We start from the raw sequence: 25292 nt of genomic DNA, 5'->3' as shown, positions 1-25292 counted from the left end.
CAACCCAGGCCTCAGCCAAACCAATATACCTCGAATGCGCCGTCAAAGGGTACATACATTCTTGAGTCGAAGGTGTCCCTTACTGTTCAATCTAACCCAATAAAATATCTATTAGAGGATAAATACTAAGAATCAGCCTTATGAAAATGGTATTTCTACGCTGCTGCCTTGTGTGCATTATTGATAACTGTCTTAGGATCGGGGGCATGGACTTTATCGCAGTGCTCTTTACACGCGTCAAAATCGAGTATCCCAACCTCCTCTTATGGTGCACATGGGGCTCGCAGATCCAAGTCAAAATAGTTGGGAGCGTCAAACTCCGGGTATCATTATAGCACTGCTAATGCCTAGTCATGTTGGTCGCTCCATGTTTTTTGCCAGCGTTTATCCAAGTCTTCCACCTCATTCCAGTATCCTCCCAGGCGAATTTCATCATGCGGCCCTTTTTGTCCCCTTTTCTATTGATTTTCCCGATCAAGGGGGTCATTTGTTCGTGCCACGAATTTGTGCAGTTTTCCCTTTTTGTTTTCTTCCGCGAGATCAACAAAGAGCCATCAGCCAGAAAATACACGCCAGGCGCCCGTAATATCATGTCAACCATGCTATGTCCTATATCCATGGACAAATCTGTTTATGCACCCATGACCCAGAGTTCGACACCAATCATGCCAAACTTGGTCCCCTCGTCACTCAGAGGTTCGTTGCCAAACGTTTCACAGCGGGAACTGTGGCCGACTGCGAGCGAGTCGTCAAGCCACAGGCCGTAATGACCACCACCAGAGCCGACGCTCAGGAAGTTTGTCTCGCAGTTCATGCAAAAATCGTTGAGTCCGCTATAGGGAAAGGCCTTGAAGCGGACGGCCTCGCTGGGAGTCGGCGAGGCGGAGCGGGAGCTAGTCGCGGACGAGGAAGCGGGCCTCGGCGGCGGAGCGAGCGTCGTGGTACGGGTGAGGTTTGTGGTGTCGGCGGAGGGCGGCAGGGGGAGGGGAGCGTGGATAGAGGCACGCCAGAGGAAGCATTCGCCGTTGCCAAAGTAGGAGTGGGCTGGATGAGGGTATTCAGAGAGGTAGGCGCCGAAGGTCTGTTGGTGGGTGTCAGTCAAAGTTGTCAGTCAAGATGACAGCTCGCAACGTTGCACTGTTGTGTTGCTGTCATGCCATGTGTGGGGAGCTGGCCAAGGGACAGCCATGATTTCAGACTCACCCCGCCTTCTTCGTCCTTGACGACCAGCACGAAGCCAGCCCGTTTGCCATCGTACGGGCGACACCGCTGATAGAGTGTAGCCAGGCTGGCGCCGTCCTGGTCGAGGCTGTAGACGAGGTGCCAGTCGTCGACGATGCGCAGGCGCTCGGGGATCATGGTGCGAATCTCCTCAGCCACGGCGGTAGATAACAGCTTCGCAGAATCAGGCGTGCCCTCGCGGTAGCCGTGCAAGACGAGCGGGTCGAGAGGCGGCAGGTGCAGCGGGCTGGCGGTGCGGCGGATGGGCGAGAAGACGCCGTTGACGCCGTCCTTGGGCGACCCGCCGTTCTGGTGGTCGTCGTAGGCGGTGTCGGCCTGGCTGGGGAAGTGCGAGTCCTCGGTCGAGAAGCGGCGGATGAGCCCGGTCCACATGTTGGCGATGTATGACGCGGACGCGCGGTTGGAGTCGGTAGCGAGGGCAGGCGTTTGCGCGCCGGAGGAGGAGGAGGGCGATTCGGAGGAGTAGTTGCGGTCGGGGGAGCTCATTGGGAAACGAGCGTGCGTTTGAGCGGCGGTTGAGGTTGTAGAGATAGAGGGTAGATCAGGACAGGGATCAAGAGAGCGAAACGACAGAAGGACCAGGGTCGATCGTCGAGAGTAGTCAAATCAGGCAGGGTGGTGGAGGTCGTCAACGGTTCAGTGACCAGGTCAACGTTCAAGCGCGGTGTGGGATAAGACGTTATGTACAAAACGGTTTGTTGCGTTTGTTTAGGATTTGAGACATGCAACAAGGAAAATATTAAAAAAAAAAAGGACGGGATGGCGGTTGACGCTGGGTTCAGTGTTATAACGAAAGAGGATGGTCTGGTCTGGCTGGTCAGGTATGTGAATCCTTCCACTCACAAAGTGGCGGGGGCCTGATTTATTGGGGCCTCGTCATTCGTGGATAGGTAGCTCTCTGACCGACTGACGTAGGTCTGTCTGTCTGGGCTGTCGTGTCACTCGTGTACACGCCCGCCACATGCCGGCGCGTTGGCGTCCAGAACGCCCCTGGAAAGCACCGGAAGTACCGAAAGTCCGGGTGCCAACCCTCGGATCCAGCGGCTTTGGCCTTTACCGCTTTGTTTTATAGGGCGTCAGGTCACTAACCCAACTTCAACTCCACCACCTAAGTAGCTATTAGCCTCCAGCTTCCCTTCCTTTCATGATTGTAGCTCGCCGCCAAAGGACCGGGTGACCTACGGCCATAGGTAAGGTAGTCATGGTCATGGACTTGGACTCCCAAACTACCTGATGACTGTGACTAATCGCCTTCACCTTGGTGTGACATGTAGTTCGGGTCAAGTGCGGACAAACAAGAAACTAGAGTGGTTTTATTCATGATAGTCAGGCATTCATCCCATCCACTTCACAACCCCCCACTTTCCCTCACATTGTCATACTCTTTGCTCTGCGATTTGGTATCTCCGTCGCCCATCTTCCATCTCCCATGCCAGCACCTCACAGTCACACTCTCGTTCCTTGACCAAGTTGCACGCAAGGATATACAAAGACCAAGAGAGACCCCATGTGTCTGTGCGTGCGCGTATTTGTGTCTCTATCTATCCTTCTCCAAACTCATCGCAATGCCATTCCTTGCATCGCGAAACCCAAACCCAAAATGGGATACATGGTACTACGCCTCTGCCACTATCGTCCTATTTGCATCTTCTCCTCGCAGCTCCAATGCTATTATTCTGTGGCCGTGCCCGCAAGGATTTACCTCATAATCTCCTGGTAGATCAACTGCTTCAGCTGCTCCTTGCTCAGAGTGTCCTTGTGCTTGTCAAAGTCGAAGAACTCCTCGGGAATTGGTGGCGCCGTAGGCTCATCCTCGGGATCGTGGTAGGGCTCCAAGTACGGGTGCTTCAGCGCCTCTTCCACCGTGATGCGCTTAACGGGGTTAAAGGCAAGCAGCTTCTCCAACAGATCCAGCGCCAAGTCCGAAGTCTTGGGGAATAGGGTCCGGAAGGGCACCTTCTTCTTAAAGGGTAGCGATCGGATGTACTCTCGAGCTCGGCGCGACTTGATTCCGTAGTAGTCCTCCATTGTGGGTGTGCCCAGCACGTCCAGAATAAGAGTCAACTGGTGGTGATCTGGTAGAAGTGGTCAGCCAAACACGTTCGTCCCTCTACTTTGAGCAAATTCAAAAGATTAAAAACGTACAGTCCTTGCCGGGGAACAGGGGCTTTCCGCTCAGCATCTCGGCCAGAATGCAGCCGACCGACCACACATCAATGGCCTTGGTGTACTCCTTGAAGGTCAACATGATCTCCGGGGCTCGGTACCATCGCGTGGCAACGTATTCCGTCATGAAGCCAGAGTTGTCCTCCTGGGACGCCGCAGATCGGGCGAGGCCAAAGTCGCAGACCTTGAGATCGCAGTTGGCGTTGAGCAGAAGGTTGGACGGCTTGAGATCTCGGTGGAGAACGTTGGCCGAGTGCATGGCCTTGAGCGCACGCAGAGTCTGGTAGATGAAGTACTGGCAGTGGTCGTCGGAGAGGTCCTGGGTGCGGATGACTCGGTGCATATCCGTTTCCATCAACTCCTGCACAAAGAGGGTCAGTCTCGGGATCTTGCCCACGCGAGCTACACAGCGAATAGTCGGTTCGTACCTGAATTAAGTAGACTTCGTTAAACGACTCGTAGTTTCGGGGCTTCTGGATATCGAGGATGGAGATGATGTTCTCGTGGTTAAAGTAGCGCAAAAGCTTCATCTCTCGAAGGGTTCTTAGGCAGAACATGGAGTGGTCGAAGGGGGTAATCTTCTTGATGGCGACCTTTTGGCCTGAAGGCTTGTGGATGGCCGAGCTAGAGAGACGGTGAGCATTGCACGGGGGCGGACTTGAGATGGCGACAGGAGAAAGCTTACCAGACTACACCGTATGCACCCTCGCCGACGACATCCTGAATATCGTACTGCTCACTGACGTTGAAAGAGATCTTGCGGGACCCCGAGGCGTTGGGGGGGTTCGATCGCGACATGGTGCCGGCGAAATCGAAGGAAATGGGAGTAGAGAATTGGAGAGTGACAGGATAGCTCGCGGATTTCGAATCGGAGGCGCGCAATGGGGTTGTCGAGAAGACGTAGGAAGCGAGAGACGCCGAGTTGAGAAAGCGTGAAGTGAGGGGAAAGGGGAATCAGGAGTCGCTTGATTGTTCGGGCTCTGATCACAAAGAAGAACGGACTGGTCGTTAAATGGAACTCCACCCAGCGGATTCTCACGACGACAACCAGCGCAGGGAGCTGTCAAGTTGGCAATGGACGGTTTAAATTCCGGGGACGGTGGCAGCAGGTGAGCGGCAGGAGGTGGAGAGGTTAGCGACGATGGCAGGGTCGCAACGAGGCCGTGGACAAGCGAGGTGACGACCGTGAGACTCAGCTCCGCTCGGGCCCAGTCGGGCGTCTCCTCTTAATAGACGGCGGCGCGGGGCACAAAGGGGTGGTCAAGCAGCTACTAGGTAGCTAACCTAGCGTGGTCGCGATGGCCCAGTTTCAGTCGGGTCGGCGTGGCGAACGGTGAATCTAGGTAGGGGTTCGCAACACGGGGTTGGTATTCGAACCGGGGGAACGCGAGCCGAGTAGATGGCGACGGAGATGGTCTGTGAGATGGTCTGTGATCTGCGAGGGAGCGGCGAGAGGGAGTGTCAGCGTTGAGCAGGCCGAGAACAGGACGTAATATGTCAAGCACGAGCACAAGCGCAAGGGCATAAGTAAGCGGCAAGCCGAAACGAGACGCGCGACAAGGCAAGAGACTCCAGAAGATGTGGAGGAGATGCGAGGGGAGGCGAGTGCGGGACGGGACGGGGGGCGGGGGGGGATGAAGAGTCAAAATGGCAGCAAGCAGTCAGTGACAGACAGTCATCTGATCTGTCCACTTTCTTCTGGCTGTTGGGCCGATGGCAGAAACCGCCGTTAACCACCAGTGTGATGAAGGGCAGCGCCGGGCGGCTAAGGACAGACGACGACTTGTCGTGGGCGGGGTGGATGGCTTCTGGGCTAAGGTTGGGTGGTGTTGGTGTGGGTGTGTGACTTGTGTGGGCGGATTTGGAGGTGGATTGGGACGTGGATGTGGATGTGAACAGGGGGCACGGTGAGGGAGGCGGCTTCAGAGGGATGGACGATGCGGGCCGCTCCTTGGGTTGGGAACCATGCCTGCCGCGCCAGGACTAAGAAACTAAGAGGCGGATGGTGATACAGGAGAGATAGGCGGACGACAGGCTCTTTGTCGCGGTTTCGTCTGGCCATCTATCTCGCTGCGGCTTGAGGTTTTCTTTGGTGTCGGGTGCAGCATCATCGGGGAGGGGTAAAATCATAAAATCAGCACACACAAGCACGCACGCACCTGTTTGGACAGCAGCACGCACTGGTCAGCAGCTTCTGAGATGACCCGCCTGGATAGACAAAGTGCCAAAGAGCCTCAGAGTCAAAGAGCGACACTGAAGGTACAGCGTCACTGGGAGAGGCGGAGAATATCGCCGCAAACGGGTTGCTGGCAGAGGGAGGCGTGGAAGAGAGTTCGAGGGAAGAGGGTAAAGAGTTGAACTATCACCGCGGGGGAGGGGAAGAAGTTGAAGGCAAGCAAGTGGGCACAGCCGCACCAGACGGGGGGAGATGGACTAGAACGTGCAGCAGAGATGGAATGCAGCGTAGGCCTTCAATTGGTAAGACTCTACCCATTCACTGGATGCAGAGGCAGCTAACTTGTCTTAGGTACCCCTCCATCACCTACGATGCCTCTATCGGCGAGGCAGCCCAGGCCCAATACCTTACGACAACCACCACGACAACGACGACAGCCCGCATGAGGGGGAGCTGCGTTCTGTCCAGTGGGAGCTGCTTACAGGGAATCGACCGAGCTGCAGTGGATTCCAGGTCCTTAAAAGGCCTGCACTAACACACAGTGGACCTCCCCCCAGCAGGTACCTAGGTAATTAGCTCCCAGACAACGACAACGACGCTGACGGTGAGTTCTAGTGGTACAGAGCGCTTGGTCTCTTTACAGGTACGGTAGATTGCCGGAATAGTTACTACCGGTACATATTGACATGTACAAGGCCTCTGACCTGACCGTCTAATTTAGCAGCTCGTAGACTCCCTCCTGGATTCGTACTCGTTGCTGCGACGCTTGCTGCTCTGTTTCTGGGAACTCCAATCAGCCCCCGGCCCAGGAGAACAACCTTGGACGCTTGGAGGTGTGGTGGCACACGCACCGACACGCACCCACCCGCACCAGTGGAGCGCTCCTCGGTTGGGGGCCGCCCAAGGCCACTCATCCTTCTACCACCGTTTCAAACGTCCGGCTAGTTACAGAATATCACTATTGGGACTCGACCTTCTGCAGAATCCTACCTCGACAACCAAGCGAGACTTGACCAGACCGCCATCGTATCTCGGTTCGTCCGCCTCTTCTCTCCGAACGGACCGTCCGTCCGCCTTATCCAAGAACCCCGGTGATTATCGCGCGCGCGCTGCCTGCCCAACCAGGAACCCTCGCCCGTGCCAGCAAACCCGTTGCCCGCGACGCGGCCGGCTTCAGCCTTGTCCTACGGAGGTTTTGCACTGCCCGGTTAGCAAGTGGAGAACAGACAAAGAAGCTCCGGTTCTGCGCATTGGACGGTGGAGGAGAGAAGACAACCGGGTTTCCTCGCAACAACCGCTGGGCCCAAGTTTCACCCCCCATGCTGTCCGCAGGGTCGCTCACAGCTCGCAGTCCCCGCTCTGCCCTGGAAGGCTGGAACGCATTAATGGCTACCACGGTCAAGTTTATGCAATCCGTCTCTTTCGACGGTCGTGGTACTTCATTGCTTCATAAATCCAGGGGTTGTACAGTTCACAATGCGCTCAAATCCATCCCATCACCACATCACCTGGCGATCCGTCCATCTTATCACCACCCCTAAAAATAACAAAAGCCCCCGGCGCCTAATCCGCCGCCCAATTGGCCCGACCCGGCCCAGGCGCGTGTGTTTCACACCCACCACCGCAGTCTCGTTTCATCATTGGATCGCCATCCCTCCAAGTCTGGTCATAAGTCATCGGGGCCCCTAGGACATGCCACGCTCAGTTGGTTGGGTGCCTGTATCAGAACTCGAGCTAACGATACTGGGGCTCTGATGCTTGCTCGACGTCCTTTTGCTTCGGTAGTGGCACCTTTGGCATTCTTCTTTTGAGCTTCTAAATATATCCATCGTTCATGACCAAGACTAGAAACGCCATTCCTAAGCCAGATGGTGTAGGTAGGTGTTGAGAACGCGAGGCTGGATTCGTGGAAGCACCAGTGGGCTTCGACAAGCTGAAAGATGGTACGAGTCAGCGTCGCTCAAACATACATCTTGCCTGCGCGCCTTGTTTGAGCCTGCAACATGCTTGCTCCACGCGTTCTTCATGTGGTTTCGAGACCGCTCTTGGTGACACAGTGACCTGGATGTTCAATAAGTTTGACCCGCCGGGTGCCTTGTTGCCTTGCCGCAGTCTCTCAACTGGCATCTAATCCAACATTTCTCAGGGAACGACCTCGCATGCCCAAAACACGAACATGTCAAAGCACGGTTAGATGGCATAGTTTGTGTACGTAGATGCCTCGAAACATCATTCCATTCTCTCTAGTAGATATCATTTCTCTTCTCGTATCAATTGCTCCACCCTCCACCTGCCCACGCCGACTCCCGCTTCCTTGAACCACGTCTCCAAATTACGGCCGCTCCTCGATCCTTTTGCGTCTACATAGGTATGAACTCGTCGTCCGATTCGCACTACTGAACAACCTACGCGTGCGCACGTTAGCCGGCAAGATCATGTGAATCGTCCGGAACCATGGGTTAACCAACCTTTTCTCGCATCATACCCAGCCATTGGCCTGCGCTCACGCCCTGGTCTGCCCGGTCCTCCACCAGCATTGTCTGTGCCCACAGCTTCAAGCTGGGCTCGCCATCTTCCCGTACAATGTACAAGTGCGGCACCGTGATGCTTCCCACGCCTAGTGACTTGTAGTCCCGGCTCTTCTGCACCACAGCTCGGATGCGCTCGTTGAAGTCGCTCTCCAACTCCGGGACACGACCCTTGCCCACGGCGAGTTGAGCCTTGTCCTCCACACCAAACACATCCATGATAAGCTGCGGTACCGCGTCGCGGCCAACCCACAGGAACTGAGTTTGGCCGTCGTCGATCAGGTACAGTCCGTATGGCACAAACTTCTCTGATGAGAGATTGAGGGCTGGCGGCAGCACGATGTGACCAGTCTCCGGATCAGGAGTTCCGGCATTGTCGGGCATGTCGTGGAGCGAGTAGAGTCGAGGGTAGATGAATCGCATCAAGAGCGGCACAGGGAGTGTTGACAGGAGGCAGAGAGCAGCTGATCGGATATCCGAGGGGATCTGGGCCGACTTGCGGAGACCAACGTTCTTGATCAGACCCAGGAAAAGGAGGGGAAGACCACGGAGGTTGGCCGGGAACTGCAGGCCGCCGCCCATGCTTCCTCCAGCAAGCTCCTTCTTGAAGGTCTGAAGGAGCTCAGTAAGCTTGCTCTGGAGCGCATCCCGAGCAGCATCTAATCCACTGGACAGGGCGCGCTCGACAGCCTTGTGACTGAAGTAAGTGGTGATGGCGCACTGGTCCGCGGAAGCGTACATGTCGGACAGGTTTGTCGTCGTGGGGAGAGCCAATGTCATGACACGAATGCGGCGCTCGCCGTTACAAGTCGTGTGCAGAACGGCAGCTTGGAGGCAGATGACATTCTTGTTAATGTTCTCGTCAATTGCCACCTCGACCACGTAGCATTGGTCGCGAGGGAAGGCGGGGAATGCGCAGAGATCGGAGCTGCGGTTGAAGAAGTTGCCGTAGAAGGTGTTCATGCGTAGACCGCTAGTGGCGCGAACTCGAAGCACAGCCTCGAGGCCAATCTCCGACGACAAGTAGTCGCTAAACTCGGAGGCGAACTTGAGGGCATCCTCCGGTCGCGACGCGTGCCAGCCGGGGTAGAACCACGTCTGACCTCCAGTATACCTGGGGAGGTTGCTGAGCGAAGCCACGTCCTGGTATTGAGAGGAGAAGAGGAACATGTCGATGGAGACCTGGCTTTTGGAGCACTCCACGGCGAAGCTCTTGTAGAAGCTGTTGGCGGTCTGCAGAAGTCCGCCCTCCTTAGACGTACCCAGAAGTTTCTTGTCCTCTCGCATATCTAGCTTGCCGACGCCCATGTTAGGCAACGACGCGGTAAGGACCACGATCTTGCCACCCAGGGACGAGATGAGCTTGTGGGATGCGCGGAGGGCAGATCCCATGGCAGATCCATTGCTCTGGTTGTTCTGGAACATGTTGGGCAGCTTCTGGAGGAAGTTCTCGATGCTCTGGCGGCTCTCGGAAAGGGGAACAAGGAGGTCGGCGGGGATGGGGAGGAAGGGCTCGTCGAGGTCGCTGACGACAAGCATGCTAGTCTCACCGTTCTCGTCCGAGTCCTTGGGAATAGAGAAGTAGTGGAGGCCAGAATCGACGGCCAGGAAGCCCAGACGAGTGCGCCGATCAGCATTGGGTATCCGGTTAAGGCTATCCAGAATAGTTCGGGCCATGGTGGCAAGTAGGCCAGTCGAGTCGGCAGCGTAGCTCACGTCGAAGCAGAATAGGTAAATCAGGGGCTGCGGGGGGCGGACCATGTACTCCTGCGGCGCAACAAACTCGACCACAGCGTGGTTTAGCTCGGGGCGTTCCCACCTGTTCACGCTCTGCTGGGCGGCGGCATCCCAATCAAAGGCCTGAGGAACGTCGTTGGTGAGGTTGCACATGTTACATCTCCAACGGTGTCCCTGGTCCAAAAAGGTGACGTAAGGGTTAATATATGTCCTGCATCGTCGGCAGCGGGAGATGACCTGGTCCTGAACAACCGGCACGGGATCCTCGTCGTCGTGGAGCGAACCGTAGGGCTGGATGACGAGCGCAAGGGGCAGCTTGGACTTCTTCAGGAGGGAGTTGGTGGTGGGGACTGCATTGAGCGTGGAGCGGAAGTACCGCGGGTTGCAGTTGGCATCGGGAGACGGGGTCACGCTGGTCTGGAAAGGCGCATGTTAGCGATCGAATGCCATCATGACAAGATGACGTAGTTGACTTACGTTGGGAGGGAGGATAATCGGAGGTGGAGGGAGGTCCAACTCAGACACATTGAAGGGCTGGCCGAGAAGGTCTGTGGGATAGAGCTGATTGAGAGCAACAGGCCGAGCCTGCGAAGCCGCCTGAGGCTGTTGAGCCTGACCACCCAAGCTCATGCCACCCATGCCCTGGGTGATGCCGCCAACGGCCGGAGCTCCAGGTATAGGCTGGGGAGCACCCGGAGCAGCATAGCCCTGATCGGGAGCTTGGTACCCGCCATAGGCAGGAGCCTGGCCGGCGGCAGGCTGTTGCGCGCCGTATCCTTGAGGATACTGTTGGAATCCCTGGCCAGCGGCTTGTTGAGGGTCGGGTTGGGCATAACCTCCGTAGGCGGGCTCGTTCTGAGGGGCGCCGAAAGCTTGAGGGGTTCCCACAGGCTGGCCGCCTACAGTGGCATTGGCGCCGCTGCCAACCTCGAAGGCCTGGGCAGCATATCCTCGCTTCTTCTTCTTGTGCGCACCGGCCTGTTGCTGGGCGGCCGGATCTTCGTAGGATTGCTGGGCGGGTTGTTCGTCGTTGGCATAGCCTTCGTAGTTCTGGCCCTGAAATCCGCCATATTGTTCGCCTGTCGGAGGAGGGGACGCCATGATGGATATATCAGGGAGCTTCGGCGCACCCGAGGTAATGGACGGGATAGGCTAGCGAGGCGGACAGTCGGTCGGTCGGTGGACCGGCGAAGACGGCGCTGCAGCGGGTGCAGGCGTGGACGTAAGTGGGAGGAGACGGAGGGGAGGAGAGGAGGAGAGGCGAGACACCGAGTCCAAGTCCCAGGTCGAGGTCGCGTGGGTGTTGACCGGGATGAGATTGGGATGGAGATGGTTGGCGGTCGGTGATGGTGAGCTCAGAGGCTGGACTCGATGTTTGGCAGGCCGGGTTGCAGTCTGGCCTTTTCCAAGTGGACACCGCCACAGCTGTTCGCCACGCCACACAAAAGGAGGGGTGATTTGCTGTCCAGTTTACTGGGGCAGTCGTAGCCTAAGACACTGAGAGCAACCAGAGGGAGGCAGCTTGGTATTCCTTGATTGCAAGACGATGCGAAATTCAATCCGAAGTATTTAGTGACTAGTTAGCTAGTTTATGACGATTTGGATGAAGACAGACGCAGCAAGACCGGAATCGCACAAACCAAATCAGATTGATTCCCAGGCTCGCGAGGTGCACGTGTCGTGGCGGGGGACAATTGAATTTGAGGGGAGAGGCTCAGTGGTGGCTGCTGCTTCCATCCTCCCACCTACGGAGTAGGTACCTTGCGCTTCTGGTGGACTGTGCTTTCAGCGGGAGCTGGAGCTGGAGCTTGAACCACTGGGGCTCACGTCCTAACTCCAGTGTCTGAACAGGTGGCATTCAGACCAGGGCAACCAACACCAGCCACACCAATCCTCCCCTCCACTACTCGGCAACGGGAATACCATTGATCCTGAAAACCATTTCCTTCAGGTCGGTTCCCTTGCCAGCCCGCTCTCGTGGACCGGAAGGATCCATCCCTCGTTGCACGTGTCGAACAAAGAGGACGGCTCAGCCGCGTTGTTTCGAGACCACGTCAGTGAAAGAGGATGAGCGCGTCGAGGTCGATTAGCTGGGGTGGTCTCGACCATAAAAGGCCTTTGGCCACAGGGCTGTGAACGCATCCATCAACTCCGCCCCCGGCCATCAGCTGAACCCCGACGCCGGCTGCTTCTGTAGTACCTCCTGTACTACCTGTAGACCACCCCACTACGAGGACTTGTACTTTGGTACGCATGTACAGTACAAAGGAGAACAGGGAGGGAGATGAGATGACAGGAGTCGAAACGAAATGGATCGCTGCAAACCATGTCAGCGCGGGTCGGCGCGTTAGGGCATAGTGCGTAATATTGAGTTTGGAATCTGCGATGCCGAAGTCCCAATTTATGTATCCAGACCATTGACGACTAACTTATGTTTCTCGACAGTGCGTACGTAGAGGTAGACATGCAAACCGGTACGCCTGATGGAGGTCGTGTGAGTGTTGACAGTGAGAGCAACACAGCGTGCACATACCATACAGTGCCCTCCTTATTAGACTGACATACGTGCCATCCCATCACATGCTACTATTTACGTGTACACAGACACAGAATCCATACTACCTACTACGTAGTGTGTACCACCCGATCCCTTCATCTCGGTCAAGCACCACCCCAGCTCCCACGCATCGCTCCGTAGCGGGTCGTAGTGGCTCAGCACAGCGATGCAATTGATCCCCTCAGCACACCCTGGGCCTGTTTCCACTCCCCGCGGGCCAATCCCCTCGCAGGGCCCGTAAATCGGCTTGGCCGCTAAGTTACAGGTCGGTATCAGCCTGGGTCCTTTCCCACTAAAAGGCGTCGCCGAAGCACCTGAACACGGCCGCCAGGTCGAGGGGCTTCCTGCAAGTCAGTGGAGGAAGACCCTTCCAAGGCGTATTTTTCGGCGGGCGATGGGCATTGGATGAACCAACCTCAGCTCCTCAGCTCCTCAGAGGGTCCGCGTGAAAGTACAGTACCTTGGAGGTACACAGTTGTAGTCGCAGTGCGCCGTACGCGTCTGCGACAGGTATTAAGCCAGAGTGAAATCCATCTAATGCAAGCCCCCTTCATCCTCCAGTGACTGGTTGCGCCTCTCCATTCTCTTCCTTCGCGTTGACCGTCGTGACAAAGTGTACGTCCTCCTTGTGTCTTAAACTTTCTCTTCCTTAAACCGACCAGTTTCCCCATTCCTTGGATTCCCTCCTCCTTCTCTCGCTCCGTTCCGAGATCCTCCACGCGCCACATCTGTCCGAGCCCTACGATCGACACAAACGACACTGCGACAATCACCACCTCCCGTGCGCAATCCTCCCATATTCGCAAGCATGGCCTCAACTATCAGGTGCGCCGCCGCCTCCCCCCCCCCCCCTGCGCCGCTCGAACGTCCCCCGGCCGTAAGAGCTAGCCCAACTGACCCTTCACCACAGCCAGATCCTCCCTCTCCTCATCTTCTTCGCCATCATCGGCGCTGGAGGCTGGGTGGGTTACCAGATCTACCTCAGTGCGGCCAAGATCCAGGAGACCGCCTCCGAGCGCATCGCCAAGAAGAACGTCGTCTTCACCAAGGACGGCATGCGCGTCGGCGTCAAGCAGATGAAGAACGAGAACTACGTCGACGCTACGCAGAGTTGGGTTGTCAAGGCCTGGAATCTCGGCACCGCAACTGATGACGACAAGCAGAAAGACAGGTTCGCCGCCCGCTCGCCATCCCATCCTCGCCCATTCCGCACCATCTATCTAATTGTTTTCTCCTTGCCCCCCTCACCCTTACCTACCCTGCCGCCCTCGACTTGAAGAAACAACAGGTTACTGACATATACTCGCAGCAAGAAGCGCAAGTGAGCCAAAATCCTCTCGCAACCCCCCGCTTCAATGCGGCACCACCTGAAGAACCAGATCGACGCGATCCGATCCTTATTTTATACCCCTGTTGGAAGATGGATGCACCGCACGAGGTATCCTTCGCAATCCACGGCTGGGGAGGGGAACCGAGAACAATAGCTCGTGGCTACTCAAGGAATATACGTATGGGCTAGAGTCACGAGCTACAGCTCGGATACCGGGAGCGGCCTTATTATTGGGATGTTGGGCGCCGGCTGTGAGTCTCGGTATGATTTCTGGGATGGTATCACGGCCTGGCACTATCGATAATTATTGTTCATGACCGTTTATGACGTACGTATAATTACATACTACCAGGGCCTCGTCCTGGAACTTTAAGCATGCGCCGCATGACATGGCAATCGTAACGAGGGGTTTGATTGCGCCATACACTGCCCTAAAAGACAGTTTTCAAACTACAGAGCTCTAAATGTAACCACAGGTACCTCGTCTGGCTGGGCCTGATGGTTTCTAGCATACATATCGAGACAAAATTATGTTCTATGCTCTGTCACTGTCTGCGGAGACGCTGTGGCATTTAATCATTCACTCATTTGTCCCGCATTCTCCAAGGCACCTTTGTACTTGCATGGGTTGATAACGTGAAAGAAATTAGGTTCGTAGAGCATCGTGGCATCCAGGCCGTCTAAAAACAGCATCTCTCCCAATGTCCGGAGGTCCCAAGATTAAGTGATTTCCATCCCGGTGACATAGACTATTCATTCCCAAACTAGTCGTGAAATCCAACAATGGTAGGTTGCATGGGTATCAATCCCCATTTCATCATATACTCTTGGCAATTCGAACTTGCACAAATGCGCCGATTATTCATGGCCCCATAGCAGCACTCCGTAAATGCAGCCAGCTCGCCACCGCCTTCTCATCGAGCTGACCAGAAGAGCCCATCGCTTTGATAACTAGGTCGGTCTTCTCTCGGTCTAGCTGGGCCTTTTGCATCGCCTCTCTCTGTTGGATTGGATTCATATTGTAACCTTCGCTTGGCGGGGCGGATCTTGCGGACACCAACTTCTCGAAGTTGTGAGCCATTGGGTACGGGTTTGCCATCAGGCCATCCCGCCGGATGAGCATCGAAGGAACCCGAAGATTGAGCTGATCGTTGCATTAGCCCTGAACTTCAAACGAGAGAAAAGAAAGGAGGGACAAGAAAAAGAAACGGGAACAAGGGGAAAAGTTGCCCAAAAGGGATCGCGCTTACTTGGTATAACATGTTGGCATACCTAATGCCCAGGTGGTTGCCAATGAACTGAAGCCGACCCTTGGTCCATGCCCGCTGGGCGTCAGTGGTGTAGTCTTGCCCCTGGATGCATGTGAGTGGCCAGGTGAGGAAGTACCCCGGCAAGCCCTTGAGCGCTTCTTCTTCTCCGCATCCAAATGTTGAGAGGTGGTCCATTTCGAGGAGTTCCCTGCGTTTAGAGAACCAGCCCAGTTGATAAGGGACTGAAGAAATGATGTCCGTGATCAAATCAACGCACGTCCTCGCAGAGGTCGCATACTCGGGTGTCGTTCGGTAATCGACCGGGGAGCAGACCCAAGCGGCGCAGCGCACAATCAGCGAAGCCAGGATGATGCGCGAGCACCGCATCATATTCCAAACACTAGCGACCCATAGGTCTTGGTACGCATCTACCCGTCCGGGAAAGACCTCGGCCAGGGCGTAATTACCATTAGGAACGTTGTCCTCCCAGGCCACTGACTTGAAGCGGAAGTATTCGGGTAGTTCTCGTGCCCAGTTGAGGTGCTGTTGATCAACGGTCTGGCAGCGTCGGATCATGTCGAGCAGCAGTTCAATGTTTTCGGGGCTTCGGGCAAGCGTTGTCATCAATCGGTTGACCTCGGACCTGAGCTCTGCTGTGCGGATGTTGAGTCTCTGACACTCAGAACCATAGTGATTCTTGACAGCGTCACCGATCCACCACTCCACCCCCATGATAGGTGCCTTGCCAGAGGTCAAAGTATGAATGATCTATACTTGAGTTAGGTGTGTCTCTTGGATTGAGGGATTATAAGAGCCGGGTACATACCATCTGGGTTCGAACAGCCACGAACAGGGCCAGGCCCATCTTGGTACGCGACTGGGCTTTGCCTCTCGCCTTGACGAGCTGGATGGCGCCCTCGGTATGGGATCCCCAAGCTAGTGTACCCAACTGTTTAGCAGTGATGTTTTCGAACAAACCCAGCATCAAGATAGCCGCCAGGGTGGAATCCGCGACGGCCATCTCGGGATCTCTCAAGGCGGCGAAAGTCGACGCGAGTGCTTTAGTGTAATGCCCCAGAGCTTGCCCCTCAAAGGCGCGTCCAGAGCCTACTCGGTTTCCAAGAGAAGCGATAGCGCAAGCATCAAAGGCGAGCTTAAAATGCGGTGCAGGTTTCTCTGCTTGGAGCAGCGGAACAACAAACTCCAAATAGCCACGGGTGTTGTCATAACGAGGCAGCAGTACAAAATTGGAGATGAAGTGGCAGGTAGCTTGTTGGTCGACCGGGAGCTTGAGGGTCGCTAGAACAGCCTGGTCCTGAGCTCGCTTGGTAGAAGCGGCAGTGTTGGTGTCTTGCGTGCCAGCGGCCTTAGTCTGTTTCTGTGCGAGGGCCTTCTTGTTGGCCCTTTGAGCTCGTCTCTCGGTGGCCTGGGTTTCATTTCGAAAGACCAGATCAAACTCGTCCTTGTAGCCAGGACACTGCCTGCGGGATTTGGCACACTGGTTGCAAGTGGGCTTGGTCTCGTCGCACTAAAAGGAGTGAGCATTCCTGTAAAGCACGCCTCTCCCAGTGTTGTGTCCGAGAGATGGAGGGAATTTGCAACTATCTAGCATGTACGTACCTTGATCCTTCGGGCTCTGCACATCTGGCAGCCCCGCGAGGGCTTACCGCAGTATACCATGATGATGGAAGAGGGGGACTTCCAAGTGTGAAAGGACTAGCAAAGTGCTTTTAGGATGGGGAATTGATGGCGGGGAAGAGTGTCCAAGGGATGACTGGGTTTCTAACGGCCTCCGGGGATCCGGGGAGGACAGCAGGCGAACACGTAGTGAAGAGTGGGCGCACGAAGACGCGAGGTTGCATACGGGGGGGAGGAAGAGACCCAGCGAAGGGAGACGGCCAGCCGTGAATTGGCTTGAGGAGTTCGTTGATTGACCTTGACACTGTGGAAGAGTGGAGAAAAAGCGAGATGGGTTTGTGGTCCCGTCTGTTATCGTCGCTGTTGGAGCAGTAGAACCAAGGAGGTTGGTGTGGTTGTGAACTGGGCACGGGTTGAGTTGACTCTCGACAAACCAAGCGTCAAGCGTAGAAGGCGTTGTCGAGTGTGCTTCTTGGCAGTAAAGCGTTGAGAAGATCAAATGGGTACGCTCTGAGGAGAATGAGAGATGAAAGTTGAGAATCGCGCTGAGGGTGATGAGGGCGGTGCAGAGTCGCAAGGTGGGCGAGTATCAATGTTTGCTTTGCTTTGCCTTACACGGACGAGCCAAAACAGGCGACGGGTGGTGGTGGAACCCAGGATGGGGCAGCACAAGGGGACCAGGGGCCAGGCTCAGGCGAGCGAGGACCGGAGAGAGCGAACGGCACAGCGCTTGGTTTGGTTGGTTGGTGGTTGGTGGTTGGAGGGTTGGATGATGGTTACCTGCAAGAAAATCCGTACCGGGGTGTCAATTTGCTTTTTATTGACGTGCTTCCTTTTGATGGAATCAGACAGACAGATGTCCGGGATGGCTTCTGACCCCGCCGCCGAGGACCGTTGCAGTTTCGGGAGGAATTCTGGAGGAACTGGAGTCGCAGCAGATTGAGGGGGATGGACCAGGAAAAGGAGGCACAGGTGATTGTGATGCTGCACGATCAAGCCACAGCTGTTAAAGGCGCCGGTGCTAGTCGAGCTTACAGATGATAGCAGTTGCTCCGGCGTAGCAATTATGTACCTACGAGTAGGCAATGGGAGTGAATACTGGGGCGGGAGAAGGGGAGAGAGAGAGACGGACGGACGTTTTGGGACGAGGACAGCCAAGGCGAAGGGGCAGGTTTCGAGACAGTGTTTCACCTTTCCCGTACACTGTGCCTTCGTTTGCCTGAGGACAGTAACCCGATCCTACGATTCCCTGCAACCCTGGCCTACTACGTAGTAGATATCTTTACTGGGGGTTGGATCCCATACTACCTCCGACTGTACGAGATCCTCCGTGCGGCATCCGACTCATGTCATCTGCCCCTTGCCCTTGGCCTTGTCTCCTCTGACATAGTATACACATGCGGGCGCATGGATCATCGCCGCCAGGGGCTTGGGGCACACCGCAGTCGGGGCCATCTTCCAGCACCGACTCCCTCTTTGACACATTGAGCGACTGTCCTGAGGACTGAGCGACTATCCTGAAGACCGAGCAAGGGGGCCCGGACTGCCGAAGCATCACCATTGAGATCGAGGGGGCCAGCCTCTCGGCTAAAACAACCTGGAGCGGGTCTCGCGGCCGATTGAGATGCGATGTCGATTCGGAATGAGACCCTGCGTGCCGTGGCTGACAGCAGCAGGGAGGAAACAAAGGCTTGCAATTGCAACATGGAGCGGACGAGGCATCATCTATCACTATGTTTCCTCCGCTCGACAACACGCCGCACCATGACCCACAGAGATATGCATAGGTACGCATACGGCACTTGCCGTGTGCATGATACCCACGCTTCTACATGGTCTGTCTTTTCCTCGCTCTCATCATCCTCCCACTACCGGTACTTCTCGCCGCCCTGCGCCTCGCCTTGGTCGAGCAGTTGTCCCAGACAGATGGAGTGACAGACGGGCACCACGTTTCGTTGGAGAGGAATTAACACGGCTTTTTTGCTCCGTGCGCAGCATCATCCACCGAGATCCATCGACCGAGGTCCAAGCTAAGTCATATCGAGTGCTGCGTTGCGAAACTTGCAAAGATCAAGGCACTCGTGAGACCTGGTACTCCTACAGTGCGAGGCGCTTCCCTCGGCCGCGATGTAGTATCCGCGTGTTTAGAAGAGGGCACCTTACGCCGGAATGCCGGCTCCCAGCTCTTAGCTCGATATGGCCGTCCCTCCTCCGCGAGGAAAGAGAAGCTAATTGCCATCGTTGCAGGGTCATTAGACTACCAGCTCTAGTGTCGACTAAAATCATCCATCTTTCCAGCTACCTGTCAGCCCGTCGTCGCATCGAGGATATGCTGTAATTAGGGGCGTTGAAGGTCTTAGATGACCGAAGACGGTGGGTCGTGTGTTGATGTCTCAGACAGCCAACGCCTTCACCGTTGAAGGTTTCAGATGGCTCGCTTCTTGTTTTCCCATCCGCTGATATAGGTCGTTCCTCGACATAATGGCCCCCGATGCAGGCCATGTACGATGCGATGCGCGGCCCAGGGTAGCTGCACAGCCCAGTTTACAGTCTCGGCCATTCGGATGCCTGCACATCCGACAAGACTCGCCGCTGCACTGCGCTGTACCTACATGATGCTTCATTGACCTCACTAACCAAGACTCCTTCGCGCCGCGCCGAGACGTGGACCATCCACTGGCGCGCGCGCGCGCTATGTCCCGGCGCCAGTCCCGCAGCTTGTGTCTCAGCCCAAGACATGCGTCTAATAATTATGGCCCCTCTAGAACTGGAAATCATTCAAAGGAGAACTAGAACGGAGCAAATCCTCCACCAAAAACTCGTTTACTTGCCATTCACCAATGTGTCCTGCAGATATCAAGACCCATGGCGCCACACAAACCACTCCCCCATGCACTTGGGTGCGCCCAGGTGCCTCATTACTTCCCATGTCCCGGGCCTGTTCCAGACTGACAAGACAATGTACCAGTGTGAGGGGATGGATGAGAGCGGCGGGAGAAAGGTGCCTCGGTGCCGAGGGTGGCGTTCCAGCATGAATAGGCAAAAGAGAGACCATCCACCAGTTGAACAGCGTAGCACAGTGCGTGTGCAATGCACGAAAGCTTGGTTCTTATTCTCCCAAAGGTAAGGTTTTATTTACTATTAAACTAAAGCACACACCAACCCGTACATCATATTGAATTGCTTTTCTATTTCTAAATTTGAGGGGTAAGATTTTACGAGGCCGTGTTGCTTAGTTGATCGGTTGCGGATTGTACTGTGTTTGGGGGGGGGGGAATGCATAGATACCTACCAACCATTCAAGTTGTCAATACATGCCGAGAAGGGCCAATACCAAGTGGGATTTCAGGATGGGCATCGTAGTAATGATCTGCCTCTTACCCATCACGAGCAAACCTTTTGCTGGCCCGGATGAGCAGCTAATTAAGATGTGGCCCGCCAAGCTGAAGGGATCCCATCCCCCCTCATTACGAAAAGGAAACGTGAGCTTTCATGTAGTTAATTACGAATCTGGAAACCCCGGGCAAAGCACACACATGTTGACAAGTATAACGACATCGTCATCCTTAGCCAAGACCTCCTTGCCAAGTAAAAATACCCTATGCTCGCTCTAATCATCCCAAAGACCCATCCCGTTTCCCTGGTTCCCGGTCCCTTCGCAGCGCCTCCCCCAGAGCTCTCATCTGGCCCTGTTCTCTCCCTAGCAAGAAGCTAAAGCCGTAGCCTATGGCATGGATCTCGTGTCCCGTATCGTCCATCTGAACTAGGATCTCCCTCAATACACGGCCCCATTGGCTGCCGACTGTGATTACAAACGTTGATTCACCATCTCCCATCTCTACAATACTGACTGATGCCCCCTCTTATCCCTCAAACAGAGTGGACACTCCCTCCAGGGCCTCGGGAGTCATTCCCCTGCGTCCCAGACCACCCGACCTGGTGGCCCCAGGCCCGGACGTCGGGTGCTCATTCATGAACTGCTGGGCCATCTTGCTGCGGTTGGTCCTCTTGGATCGTCCCGAGCCACCAAACCCGCTGCTCTTGGGCAACTTGCCCATCTCCGACACGCTGACGCCTTTGAGGTCCTTGAGAAGGTCAAGAACCAGCGCCCGCTGTTGTCGAGTGTGTGCCCCGGGCTTGCTCATGTAGGCCGTGAGCCTGTCCAAGTCGGCGGGGTTGACGTTTGGCAGCGACAATAGCACATCCCTGGGTGTGTTTGAGATTGGGCTATAGTAGACGATGATGGCGGCAATCAGGGCAGCAAGCTCCTTCTGCAACTCTACAAAGTAGGGCTCGTGGAACGACGTAATGCAAGCCTGGAGCACATCAAGGCAGATGAACTCTCGGATGGCAGAGGAGATCGCCGAGGGCACCGGAAAGTGGTCGACGGGCGCACTATGCTCCTGTGCCTCGTGGTTCTGAGGTGCTGGCTTTGGTACCTGGCCGTCAACGAGGTGGAATTCAGGGACGAGTGAGATGAAGAGTCGCAGGATCATGCTGCAGCATCGCGTATCTCGCATTCGAATTCCGTGCGTGCAGAAGACGAGCAGGGGCTCTACGACCTCCTGGTGAATCAGGCAGAATCGTCGCAGGGTTGGATATGACTCCGTCGGCGCATCCTCAGGGGCACCCTGGAATGCTCGCGCCTTGAGCGTGGGCGGGTCTGCACCTTTGTTAGTCCTGACTTCCGCAGAGGGACAATTCGCTACTTACTAGGCTTGGTCGGATCAAGGAAATCTGCCACCATCAGCACCGCCGTGTACGTCACCTGGCGCAGAATACTCTCTGCCTTCATCTCCTCCTTTAGTCCTGCCTCGCCCTCTGCCGCAATCGTCTGTTGCTGCTCCATCTTGGCCCACTCGCCATTCACCTTGGAATCCATCTGCTGGAAGCACGATGATAGCAGCTGCGGGAGGAAGTGTTCCCGGTAGTCTACGGGGCAGTCATCGACAAGATATCTGACCAGATTCAGCAGGTTACTCTGCTGATGCGTTGAGAGCCAAATCGAGTCGGCAAAGAGTGCCTTGGACAATGGTGCAGAAAGACCCTCGAAGCCGTAGAACTGCATGTCCAGCCTGCTCATGCAGTAGATAATAGCATAGGCGGTTTCACGCACGAATCGGACAGACCCACGAATAGTCGATGCAAGTCCCTCGACGGTGTTCTTCTTGTCCATAACGCGAGCGTAGAAGTCGTCCTTGCTCCCTTCGGAAATGCCCGCCTGCCAGAAGCGATCGCTCAGAACCCGGTTGACCACAGGCCGCATCTCGGATGGCAGGCCTGCCCAGTTATCGGGGTTGTGCGATGCATGCGCGAAGCTGCGCAATGTATTAGCAAATTCAATGATTGCGAAAACAGTGCAATAACATACCTCAGAAACTCTAGAAGGTCTGCAAGGATGTTAGAGAATCCATCTTGCCAGAGGGCGTACGAGGCCTTGAACGCGTCTGACGACTTGTCTAGTCTCTCGACAGAAAATGCGAGGAAGGACTTGGTAGAACGTAGGGGCAAAAGCTATACCAAGTCAATAAACGCGGCATCGTTAGTTGAAAGCACCGTTCCATCCGTACCTTCAATCGCTCTTCGAGCTCGGCCTGGAGGGCGAGACCCTCGGCGTCAAGCTCGTGAGAGCCCCAATCCCGAATCTCGTGTGCGCGTCGGTTTGCCAGATACGCTTGCGCCTTGTCTAGCCCCAACATCTCGCAAAAGTTCGAGTACGACTCAAGAGCAGTGCGGACATTCTCAGTTTGCCACTGCGCCTTGACAGGATCAATGAACTCGCGCAGTTTCTGGATCTTGGCTTGAGCATCAACGCTGGTTGCTCGATGACTGGAACTAGTTAGTAGACTGTTCTAGTTGATGGGAATTTGGGAAACCCACATAATGATGAAAAGAAAGCTCTTGTATGCAATGGACCGCTTTTCGTCCAGTGTTCCCGAGGACATCATCTCATTCACTCTATTTTCGATTTGGTCGTATACGCCCTGAGTACATCATATCAGTATGAGGTAGGAAAAGCGCACAGGGACACTTCTTACCAAGAGATGATCTGGCATTTCCGATGCCAGTCGCTGCAATTCAACCATGCTCTCTCCCTGCAAGTCCTTAATGGCATCGTTAAAGGCTCGATACTCTGGCTGGAGAGCGGGCCATGTCAGCAGAATGTGCTCAAGAACCTTCAGCATAAAGGGTGCGTTCTTGTTGAGGGCTGTCGTCGAGAAGTAGACCAAGAGTTGCAAGGTTCGTTTCCTGATCATGGGGTCCTGCGAACAACGCGATCAGCTTGCTTATCTCGCAATAAATATGGAGACGACGCACCTCGAAGCTCATCTCCAACAGCTTGTTACACCAGGTCTCCAGGTTGGCCTCTAACTCCGCTTTTTGCTGCTCCTGCATGGTGTTAGCTCGAGTTGTTTGCATACGGCTAGTTCCACATACGTATTCTACAGCGCGGTGTCTTCTCCACTTCATATACCCCTTGAGTGTTGCCTCAATGACGGTGAACTGAGAGTCGACCCGCAAGACCGGCATTGAGTGCTTAGAGTAAGTTTGTTCTGTTTAATCACATCAGCCAAAATATTCTTCCTGCAAGGGAGAACTTCATACTGTCCAGCGGCGCCTGTCCGTCATAAAGATGTTGCAGAATGTCTTCTGTCCGACCGAGAATGTGTGATACTGCATCCACAAGCTTCAATTGCACAATGGCCTCGATGACTTGCGAGCTGTAGCGTCGGTAGTTGCCAAGGAAGGCGTGCCGTTCCGGTATCGTATCTGTATCCTCGAGTAGGAACAGGAACGTGGGTTCCTGAGTGTCTTCAGGGAGGTTCTCGTATCGTACCAGTCGCGAGCTGCATATCTCCAGCAGGGGTCCAATCATGGGCGAGACAAGCTCGCTAGGACCAATTGTTCGGTTGCTGAGAAGTCTTGTCCAGGTGACGAGGATGGGAATGGAAATCATCAAGCTCTGGCTCTGGACGACCTGGACTAGGAGCTGGAGAAAGTCCTCCCTTGCCGCTTCAGCGGGTAGCTTGGAGAACTTGCGATCGAAGTAGTCACCAAGACAGGATAGCATCTATGATATTTGTCAGCACTGGATTAGGCTGGATGAGTCTTTGAACATACCTCGGACAGCTTCTTTAGGGTCTGATACTTGTCCTCGTCGATGTCCTCGGGGTCAACTGCAGCCCACTCAAGCAGCCCCTTGCAAAGCTCGACAGATGTGCGCGTGTACATGGGGGCGACCAAGTCTCGGAACTCGTCATCTGTAAAGTTTGTTCGACAGTAGAGAGCATGGAGCGATTCTAGAGAGGCCTATCGACATCGATTAACTTCTGATCTTCCATCTTTGAGCCCATGGACAGCAATATACCTTCTGGATCGCAATGTGAGGAGATGCTAGGCCAGCACACATGATGTCGACGCAGTGGGCAGCAGATACCGCTTTGGGAATGGCCCATGGCATGAGGGAGAGGAAGACGGAAAGTCCCTTGAGGGTGCACGACTTGACCTCCTCGTTGTCTTTCGGGGCGGAGTTGATGCAGTAGTTTAGGAACTCGGACAAACGGCTGAGCCATCCCTCATGACCATGTCGCACTTCCGGGCCGGGTTGGCGGTGGGGGAAAGCCTCGACGAGTACAGCGGTAGGCGTGAAGATCTCGACGCAGGCCTTACTAAGGACTCCTTCTCGCATGGCGACGACAGAGTCATCGCCAGTAAAGACTTCGTCTGATAGATTCTCCAGCACAAACATTACGAGCTCCTTGTGAACGGCCGAGTCAGGGATTTGCCACAATTGGCATAGCATGGCATCCATATCCATCCATTCAGCACCCCAGCTCCGTTTGGCGACCTCGACCCAGAGCTGGGCCGTCTTGTTCCTGAGATACGACGGGTCTTCCCTGGAGACGGACTGGCCGAGCTCCAGGACCCAACGCCGCACGGCATCGGCCTGTTCTTGCGTGTACGAGTTCCACCGATATCTGATCGCATGCTCGAGGAGGGAGAGGGCGTAGTGGCGAACGACGGGAGACTGAGCTTTGTCGGAGGCGAGGTTGTACCCTTGCATCGGGGCTTCGGCGATGTCTTTGACTTCTTCGAGGAAGGCCTGGGCCTGGCGACGGGCATCGTTGGTCGAAAAGGGGCTGTGGACGACTTCGAGCGCCTGGTGTATCTTGGTCAGGACCTCGGAGTCTCCGCCATTGCCTGCGGCGGTCGATGGCACCGAGCTGCCGTTAGCGGCCATGATGGTCGTGGTAGTGAAGTCGGAAGATGCTTTGCGAGGAGAAAAAGAGCGGCAGCGAAGCGTGAAGCGAGGGGACTCTCGATCCACGCAGGCCCTCGAGGTGGATTTACGCGGCGGCGACGGCTACTAAAACCATGGAGGGACGGGATCGGTGAAGTTGTTTGCTCGGTGACGGAAACGCCTACGACGGTAGCCGGCAGCTGGAAATTGGCGGCGCGAGAAAACCCGAGACAGATTAGGCAGAGGCCAAAGGGGGAAAAAAAGTAAAAAGCTGCAACACTGGTCTCGGGACCCGGGAGAGCAGTGGCAGCGAGCAAGCCTTGCGCGGTGCGGCCAGTAAATGCGGTGGAAGAATGTAGGAAGGGAAGCTGACGAGATGCGATGAAGGCGCCGGACTGGATTGCAGAGTAGGTGTTTTGGGCTGGG

General features: G+C 55.4%; 8 protein-coding genes across 8 annotated transcripts; 1 reads left to right on the top strand and 7 right to left on the bottom strand.

Annotated features, from left to right (window-relative positions):
- Positions 1 to 631: 631 nt before the first annotated feature.
- Positions 632 to 1728, bottom strand: BGZ61DRAFT_531949 (uncharacterized protein; the record flags this gene model as incomplete). The annotated part of the gene is made up of 2 exons (XM_046253797.1): positions 632 to 1081; positions 1204 to 1728. 2 exons carry the CDS (start codon positions 1726 to 1728, stop codon positions 632 to 634), a joined length of 975 nt encoding a protein of 324 aa, XP_046105721.1.
- A 1212-nt stretch (positions 1729 to 2940) lies between these two features.
- On the bottom strand, positions 2941 to 4206 carry BGZ61DRAFT_349957 (mitogen activated protein kinase; the record flags this gene model as incomplete). The annotated part of the gene is made up of 4 exons (XM_046240187.1): positions 2941 to 3317; positions 3388 to 3769; positions 3837 to 4032; positions 4094 to 4206. 4 exons carry the CDS (start codon positions 4204 to 4206, stop codon positions 2941 to 2943), a joined length of 1068 nt encoding a protein of 355 aa, XP_046105720.1.
- A 3580-nt stretch (positions 4207 to 7786) lies between these two features.
- On the bottom strand, positions 7787 to 11398 carry BGZ61DRAFT_450575 (uncharacterized protein). The gene is made up of 3 exons (XM_046245747.1): positions 10327 to 11398; positions 8053 to 10266; positions 7787 to 7989 (listed from the first exon to the last, which is right to left on the bottom strand). Exons 1-3 carry the CDS (start codon positions 10948 to 10950, stop codon positions 7978 to 7980), a joined length of 2850 nt encoding a protein of 949 aa, XP_046105719.1. The 5' UTR covers positions 10951 to 11398; the 3' UTR covers positions 7787 to 7977.
- A 1816-nt stretch (positions 11399 to 13214) lies between these two features.
- Positions 13215 to 13731, top strand: BGZ61DRAFT_531946 (uncharacterized protein; the record flags this gene model as incomplete). The annotated part of the gene is made up of 3 exons (XM_046253796.1): positions 13215 to 13231; positions 13317 to 13577; positions 13716 to 13731. The coding sequence occupies 3 exons, from the start codon at positions 13215 to 13217 to the stop codon at positions 13729 to 13731; spliced, it is 294 nt and encodes a 97-aa protein (XP_046105718.1).
- Positions 13732 to 14598: 867 nt separating this feature from the next.
- BGZ61DRAFT_350476 (uncharacterized protein) lies at positions 14599 to 16666 on the bottom strand (the record flags this gene model as incomplete). The annotated part of the gene is made up of 4 exons (XM_046240235.1): positions 14599 to 14880; positions 14987 to 15754; positions 15813 to 16514; positions 16607 to 16666. 4 exons carry the CDS (start codon positions 16664 to 16666, stop codon positions 14599 to 14601), a joined length of 1812 nt encoding a protein of 603 aa, XP_046105717.1.
- Positions 16667 to 17801: 1135 nt separating this feature from the next.
- BGZ61DRAFT_227763 (uncharacterized protein) lies at positions 17802 to 18387 on the bottom strand. Its single transcript, XM_046238185.1, has one exon. The coding sequence runs from the start codon at positions 18328 to 18330 to the stop codon at positions 18037 to 18039; it is 294 nt and encodes a 97-aa protein (XP_046105716.1). The 5' UTR covers positions 18331 to 18387; the 3' UTR covers positions 17802 to 18036.
- Positions 18388 to 19049: 662 nt separating this feature from the next.
- Positions 19050 to 19657, bottom strand: BGZ61DRAFT_477425 (uncharacterized protein; the record flags this gene model as incomplete). Its single annotated transcript, XM_046248893.1, has 3 exons — positions 19050 to 19232; positions 19262 to 19391; positions 19506 to 19657. 3 exons carry the CDS (start codon positions 19655 to 19657, stop codon positions 19050 to 19052), a joined length of 465 nt encoding a protein of 154 aa, XP_046105715.1.
- Positions 19658 to 20487: 830 nt separating this feature from the next.
- Positions 20488 to 25259, bottom strand: BGZ61DRAFT_505814 (armadillo-type protein; the record flags this gene model as incomplete). Its single annotated transcript, XM_046251846.1, has 11 exons — positions 23994 to 25259; positions 23747 to 23935; positions 23231 to 23696; positions 23063 to 23178; positions 22943 to 23014; positions 22663 to 22887; positions 22505 to 22608; positions 22195 to 22453; positions 21996 to 22138; positions 21338 to 21942; positions 20488 to 21308 (listed from the first exon to the last, which is right to left on the bottom strand). The coding sequence occupies exons 1-11, from the start codon at positions 24864 to 24866 to the stop codon at positions 20488 to 20490; spliced, it is 3873 nt and encodes a 1290-aa protein (XP_046105714.1). The 5' UTR covers positions 24867 to 25259.
- Between the last annotated feature and the right edge of the window lie 33 nt (positions 25260 to 25292).

This window comes from Ilyonectria robusta (genome assembly GCF_021365365.1).
Source record: "Ilyonectria robusta strain PMI_751 chromosome Unknown BGZ61scaffold_8, whole genome shotgun sequence".
Classification (NCBI taxonomy): Eukaryota; Fungi; Ascomycota; class Sordariomycetes; order Hypocreales; family Nectriaceae; genus Ilyonectria; species Ilyonectria robusta.
This window is presented reverse-complemented; position numbering and strand designations above follow the sequence as displayed.

Coding starts and splice junctions, on each gene's coding strand:
- BGZ61DRAFT_227763 (XM_046238185.1), bottom strand. CDS start 18,330: ATGTTGCAATTGCAAGCCTTTGTTTCCTCCCTGCTGCTGTCAGCCACG.
- BGZ61DRAFT_450575 (XM_046245747.1), bottom strand. CDS start 10,950: ATGGCGTCCCCTCCTCCGACAGGCGAACAATATGGCGGATTTCAGGGC. Junction 10,267..10,326: donor CGATTATCCTCCCTCCCAAC/GTAAGTCAACTA, acceptor GCGCCTTTCCAG/ACCAGCGTGACCCCGTCTCC.